The 7,662-nt window shown below is 36.2% G+C and overlaps 1 protein-coding gene across 1 annotated transcript in view; it reads right to left on the reverse strand.

The window, feature by feature from the left end:
• The window catches only part of LOC148944509 (uncharacterized), a 63,392-nt gene extending 60,376 nt beyond the window's left edge, over positions 1-3,016 (reverse strand). Inside the window, exon 1 of the mRNA XM_089100759.1 lies at positions 2,895-3,016. Within this exon, the coding sequence (XP_088956885.1) occupies positions 2,895-2,921 (27 nt within the window). The 5' untranslated portion in view covers positions 2,922-3,016. The remainder of the gene's footprint in view (positions 1-2,894) is intronic.
• Between the last annotated feature and the right edge of the window lie 4,646 nt (positions 3,017-7,662).

Genomic DNA, 7,662 nt, shown 5'->3' on the forward strand with positions numbered 1-7,662 from the left:
TTATTTATTGATGCTGATTTGTGGTAGTTTCATGCTTGGTAGATTATTTGATTTTATTTTTTCTCATTTTTTGTTTAATGGAGTTCTTTACTTTTCTTTGAAAAACTTATTTTGTGGAAAGTTTTTTTTTTTAACTAATTGTAGTAAATGCCCCATGAAGCATGCATGCACCATTTTAAACTTCCCGCTCTTGCATATAGAACAAAATGAGAAGAAATTATTCTTATCAATAAATTTATATCTAAAAATAGGCTACAGTTCCTGATCTATTTGCCCACCCCTTACACCACATAAATAGAGTATATTAAAAAAAATCTATCAAAGCAACAATGTTCCATTGGAGAAAGAAGCCACATATTTAGCCAGAGAGTTGCCAACCTATAGGCCCATTATCTATTGAATTAACTCCAATTTTTAAATGCAAAATTGACAAAAAGTGGCTACACCAAGAGTTCTTGTTCAACTTGGAGGTAGCTGAGCACTTTACCTGGGAAGTAATAAGCGGCCAGACAAGAAAATAATTCTGCTAAAGCTATTTTGTCACAGCATAGGCTAACAATGACTGATATCCTCTATTTGTTCCAAGCTACAATTTCAGCCTAATTAAAGTTATAACATCTACTATAAGTTTTACAGCAGAACAAAATAATTCATTCAATCTAAGGCAAGTATTCTGAAACAGAATAATTGTGTTTAAATAAGCCAGGATTTCAGGATAACTTTTTTCAGCTTAAATTCAGTCAGAATAACTTTTCAGTTTGGCCTGTATTGGATTTTGGTGCATCTCTCTCCTCCCTTTCCTATAAGAATGATACTAGCCTAATTGAGCAAGTTCAGAGGTGTGCCAGAAAGTGCATAGCTGGCCAACATGATCTCCCTTACAACAAGAGAATAGAGCACCTGTGGCTGCCAACAATTGTTTTCAGACACTGCCATGGTACTGGCCTACAAGTAGGCCTATAATACTTAACCAAATAATGCCCTATTTAGCAAACATTCAAGCCAGTAACATTTCTTCTCCAATCATGTTGACAACAACTAGAATAGGATAAAAGACCTCTTTTCTTTGGCATTCCAGAAAAATAGAGATGGGTTTTTAGACCATCACTATTTTACTATTGCATAATGCAATGGGAAGGTAATAATAAGAGCCCTGATTTCTAGGTGAAATTTTCACCAATAATTTTTCAACATAAATTAAAAATTTGGTCTCTGTTTTGACAAGCAATTAAAAAGAAAAAAATATATTTGGTTCTTGTGTCTTATAGCCACCACACTCAAGTTCTGTTGAGAAGTGAAGTTTGGTTAATGCTAATGAAATAAAAAAAAATATGATGAAAATATAACACTTTATCAACAAAAAAAAATGAAAACTAAAACTTAAAAATATGCACCCAGAATGCAAAAATGTCACTAAGAATTGCATTGAAATGAGCTCTGCTGGTAAACATCTACCAAATCATATTATTGACTTACGCATAGTGAATATACCACTTGATGCCTTTTTTTATGCTGATTACAAATATAATAATCATTTCTATCAGAAATGAATTTCAGCCCCCCCTATATATGCCAATTCAGGGTATATTTCTACATTAGGAGGGGAGGGGGCAAATTTTGTTTCTTATTTAAATTGGTGGTAATTTTAAACTTCCCCCCCCCCCCGAATGTATAAATATAAAACCGGAATTGGCATATATAGGGGGGTTGGGGCTGAAACTCATGTTTGATAGAAATGATTATTATATTTGTTATCAGCATAGAAAAAGGCATCAAGTGGTATATTCACTTTATTCCTAAGTCAATAATATGATTTGGTAGATATTTACCACTCTGCCTTCTGTCAGCTGCTACATGAATTCTGCTAGGTATGATTTTAAATGATGGCAGGATGTAGCTTGGTGCTGTTTATTCCTCCATTTGCAGAACCAAACATATTCTCTGATTTTTGGGTAGATGCACTGGTTTCTGGGTTGAGAAAATTCTTTGTGTGGTTCACAATCAAATGTGTGAAACCTGCTTGTTGCAGCTCAGTTGTTTTGTAGTCCCTCTATTAATCTGAAATGATTGTTGATCCTGGCATAATGTGAAGCTTAATTAGATGGAGTAAGTTCATGCTCCATGGTTGAGACCTCCACTAAAAATATTTCACTTGTGCCCCTGTAAACTCCACCAAATACCCACTGTTGCAGTAAGATTCTTCTTGCCTTATTTTTTCTTTTTGAAAACAAGATTTCATCTATTTCCACTATATGACCAATTTTTTTAATTTCCCCACAGTTTCTCTATTGCACAAAAAACATACACACTTCATGGATGTAGTTATTCTAATTGACAACTGTTTTCTTAAAAATACCTAGCTCTTGTTTGCACCAGGCCACAGACAACAATTTGTAAGCCTACAAATAAATGTAATAAATTGCAGTAACAAAAGGAATTCTACTATGAGCAAACACACTTGTTTCATACATGACTTAGTTGTACACTTCCAAAAAGAGTCTTTATTGAAAGAGTATAAAGTCATGCTGTGTCCATTGATGCATTGTTTTGTTTTGGGCAACACTCCCTTATCCTGGAAAATTCTAATTGTCTCTTCTTCAGTCCTTGGCAAATCCTAAATTTTCATTTTAATAGAAGAACATCAGCTTTCTGTTGTGTGAATAAAACTGAAAGGAATATATGTCAAATAGGATAATTGGTATTTCCAAAGACGTGCTTGTAGGTATGTCAATAAACTAATAATTTAAAGTGTTTGATCTTAAATAATTTTAATAATGACCATATTGATGCCTAGGCTTAATCTACTCTACACTTTGACAATTGTTAAAACCAGAAGTGGCCAATAATCAGTCTAGCCTAATTGATATATTAGAAATTTGAAACTAAATGCATACCTGATCTTGAGGAGGGAGTATACTCATGCTTTTTTCCGTAGTAGTCCTTGTATGCTTTTTGTTTTAATACATAGGCTATCCACCTTTCTATTCATTCAACTTTGATTATTCTTTTCTTGTCAAAATTTCTAAAGGCCTAGATCAATAGAGTAAAATTCGTAAAATGTTTGAAAAACAGTGCGATTCCGGACGATAAACTTTCAAATTAAAAGGGAAAAATAAGATTATTATATCCAAAATTGCAAAGAAAGAAGTCTTTAAAGGGAGTGATCGTTACTTATTTTGCAAGGCCAATTCACTCGAAAACAGTAATAAGAAAATAACAATTATTGGTTGAAAGGAAACTTACCAGAAGAAGAAGAAGTAGGTTTTTAACTAAGTTCTAAACTAACCGACCTCGAAGCAATTTGATACTTACATAAGGTATTTATCACTGACAAACCAGATGCCTAGGGGAATCCTATAGCATAAAATCATTTCGAGAAAATCAGCGTTGGGTGATCGTTTCAAAGATAAAGGGCCCATTTCCGATTTCTCCAACGGGACTAGGCACCATAAAGAGCTATTGAGAATCCATGAAATTTAAAAAAAAAATAAGATTAATTTCTGAAAAAAATGTGCATTTTCAGTTTGATATACATATGCTGATATTTATTCCTAATAATCTTAATTAATTTTTGTTTTCTTAAAGTTATAAGTGAAAACATTTAAAATATATTTTTTTCAGTAAAGTACAAATTATATTCTGGATTTTAGAAAACATAGGGTTTAGAACCCCAGTCAGATTAATTTCTGATCGTTTTGAGTTTGACTTATTTTAATTTCTGTTTGTTTTGGGTTTCGTTTATTTATTGATACTGATTTGTCGTAGTTGTACGCTTGGTAGATTATTTGTGATAATTTGTGATGATGATTCTGTTTTTGTTCATTTTTGGTTCAATGGAGTTCTTTACTTTTTTTGAAAAACTTGTTTTGTGCAAAAATTTTTTTTGATTAATTTCCGTTTGTTTAATATTGACATGGTCTTTTTCAGGTAGAAAGACTGAGCTTCTTCTGAAGTTAAACAGCCTTCCCTTCTATAAAAACCTTCAATACGCCCTGGGCATAACTTACAACCCTTGCCCCTAATCTCTGGGGTTTGTTTCATCCTCAAAAGCCTTGTTATATGATATTTAGACTATTTTGAATAGAATGGTATCTCAAAATTTCTATTAGACACATTTCGGGACAATATGACGTGCGTGTAGGGGTGAGAGGATGGCTGCCCTCTGATCACTTTGACTCTTAAAAAGAGCACTAGAGCGTCTCATTACCAATCCAATGAGCCCTCTTTGAAGTTTATATGACCAAACTTTCTATACAAAACCCTATATGTCCCCTGGGCACAACTTACGACCCTTGTCCTGAGGGCTGGGGGGATTTGTTATCCTCAAAAATAATTTCTAGACCTTTCTGATAGGCTTAACATAATGGCTATATCAAAATTTTGATAGGAAGTGTTTGGGGAAATGAAAGGCGTGGAGGGAGACATTTGCCCTCTGATCACTTTCGACCAATAAAAAAGGCACTAGTCCTCTCAATTTCCAATCGAATGAGCCCTTTTTAAAGTTTCTACAACAAAAATTTCTATTAAAACGTTAGATGCCCCAAAGGCAAAACTTACAACCCTTGCCATGAGGGCTATGGGAGGAGGATTGTCAACCTCAAAGACATAATTTCCAGACCTTTCAACTACGTTGAACAAAATGGCCATATAAAAATGTTGATCGGAAATTTTTGGGGAAATAATGGGCGATGGGGGGGGTATTCTTCCTCTGATTACTTTCGACTATTAAAAAGGGCAATAGCCCTCTCAATTTCCAGTCGAAAGAGCCCTTTTTGAAGTTTTTACAACAGCATTTTCTATTTGACATTTTGTGCCCTCAGGGCATATTACAACCTTAGCCCTGAGGGCTGTTGGGGGTTGTCATACTCAAAAACATAATTTCCGGACCCTTCAACTACGTTCAACAAAATTGCTATATCAAAATGTTGATCGAAAGTGTTTAGAGAAATGACGGGTATGGGGGGGGGCATTCATTTTCCGATCGCTTTGAATATTAATAAGGGCACTAGCCCTCTCAACTCCTAATTGAATGAGTCCTCTTTGAAGTTTCTACGACAACGCTGGCAAAGACCTAATCTCCAGAACTTTCAACTGCGTTGAACAAAAAGTCTATCTCAAAATTTTAATTATATGCGGTTGGGGAAATGGTATGCTTGAGAGGGGCGTTAGTTGCTCTCCAATCACTTTTGACTATTAAATTGGGCACTAGCGCTTTCAATTTCCAATCGAGTGAGCCCTTTTTGAAATTTCTACGATAACACTTTCTATAAAAACCTTATATGCCCCCAGGGCATAACTTACAACCCTTGCGCTGAGGGCTGTAGGGGGAGTGTCATCCTCAAAGACTTAAATTCTGGACTTTTCAACTACGTTTAACAAAATAGCTATCTCAAAATTTTTATTGGATGTTTTTGGGGAAATTGTAAGCGTGGGAGGGGTGTTAGTTTTCCTCCAATCATTTTTGACTACTAAATAGGGCACTAGCGCTTTCAATTTCCAATCGAGTGAGCCCTTTTTGAAATTTCTACGACAACGCTTTCTATAAAAACCTAACAGGCCCCCAGGGCATAACTTACAACCCTTGCGCTGAGGGCTGTGGGGGAGTGTCATCCTCAAAGACTTAAATTCTGGACTTTTCAACTACGTTTAACAAAATAGCTATCTCAAAATTTTTATTGGATGTTTTTTGGGGAAATTGTAAGCGTGGGAGGGGTGTTAGTTTTCCTCCAATCATTTTTGACTATTAAAAAGGGCACTAGCCTTTCAAAGTTTTCAAAGTTTCTATTACAACACTCTATAAAAACCTTATATGCCCTCAAAACATAACTTAAAACCCTTGCCCTGAGGGGTGTGGGTGGGGGGGTTGATCATCCTCAAAGACATAATATCCAGAACTTTCAACTACGTTGAAAAAAAATGTTGTCTCAAAATTTTGATTGGATGTGTTTGGAAAAATGGTGGGCGTGAGAGGGAGGTTGGTTGCCCTCCAATCAGTTTCGACTAGCCTATTAAAAAGGGCACTAGCCCTTTCAATTTCCAATTGAATGAACCTTTATTGAAGTTTCTACGACAACATTTTCTATAGAAAAACCTTATTACCCTCAGGGCATAACTTACAACCTTAGCCCTGAGGGCTCTGGGGGGAGTGTCATTCTCAAAGACCTAATATCCAGAACTTTCATCTACGTTGAACAAAACCGCTATCTCACAATTTTGAGTGGATGTGTTTGGGGAAATGATGAGCTTTAGAGGGAGATAGTTGCCCTCCAATCACTTTCGACCATTAAAAATGTCACTCACCCTTTCAATTTCCAATCGAATGAGCCCTTTTTCAAGTCTCTACGAAAACAGTTTCTATAAAAACCTTATATGCCCCTCGGGCCTAACCTAAAACCCTTGCCCTGAGGGGTTTGGGGGGTTTGTCACCCTAAATATCATAATTTCCAGAACTTTCAACTACGTTGAACAAAATGGCTATCTGAAAATTTCAATTCAATGTGTTTGGGGAAGTGGTGGCCATAACATGGGGGTTAATTGCTCTCCATTGACTTTCGACTATTAAGAAGGGCACTAGCCCTTTCAATTTCCAATTGAATGAGCCCCTTTTTAAGTTTATACGATAGCACTTTCATTAAAAACTTTATATGCCCAAGGGTATAACTTACAACCCAGGCCCTGAGGGCTCTGAGGGGGTTGTCATCCTAAAAGATCCAATTTCCAGAACTTTTAACTACGTTGAAAAAAAACGAATGTCTCAAAATTTTAATTGGATGTGTTTGGGAAAATGGTTGGCGTGAGAGAGGGGGGGGGGTTAGTTGCCCTCCAATTACTTTCAAGTATTAAAATGGACACTAGCCCTTTCAATTTTTAATCGAATGAGCCCTTTTTGAAGTTTTACGACAATACTTTCTATAAAAACCACATATGCCCCCAGGGTACAACTTACAACCCCTGCCCTGAGGGCTCTGAGGGGGTTGTCATCCTCAAAGACATAACTTATAGAACTTTCAACTATGTTGAAACAAATAGCTATGTTTGGGGAAATGGTAGGCGTAAGAGGGGGCTTAGTTGCCCTCCAATTACTTTCAACTATGAAAAAGGCCACTAGCCATTCCAATTTTCAATGGAATGAGCCCTTTTTGAAGTTTCTATGACAACGCTTTCTATAAAAACCTTATATGCCCCCAGGGCATAGATTACAACCCCTGCCCGATGGGCTTTGGGAGGGGGGGTATCACTAAAGACCTAATTTCCAAAACTTTCAACTATATTGAACAAAATAGCTATCTCAAAATTTTGATTGAATGTGTTTGCCGAAATAGTAGGCGTGGAAGGCTTGGTAGTTGCTTTCCAATCACTTTTGACTATTAAAAAGGAAACTAGCCACTTCAATTTCCAATCGAATGAGCCCTTTTCAAAGTTTCTATGGCAACTCCTTCGATGCGAAGTGCCCTGGTCTAAGGGAAAAAAAATAATACATTGTGACAACATAGTTCTTCACTTAGGCAGCTTGATTGCGCTGCCAATGATAATTTCAGCTTTGGCAGTACTCGCTACAAAAGCAGAAGTTTTAGTGGTAGTACTGGTAGTATTAGCAGTAGCATTGGTGGTAGTTTTAGTAGCAATAGTAACGTGAAAATATTGCCTTTCTGGTCAATTGAG

Source organism: Artemia sp. Qi Xiang Cuo, chromosome 14, assembly GCF_049724085.1.
Source record: "Artemia sp. Qi Xiang Cuo chromosome 14, ASM4972408v1, whole genome shotgun sequence".
NCBI classification, from domain to species: Eukaryota; Metazoa; Arthropoda; class Branchiopoda; order Anostraca; family Artemiidae; genus Artemia; species Artemia sp. Qi Xiang Cuo.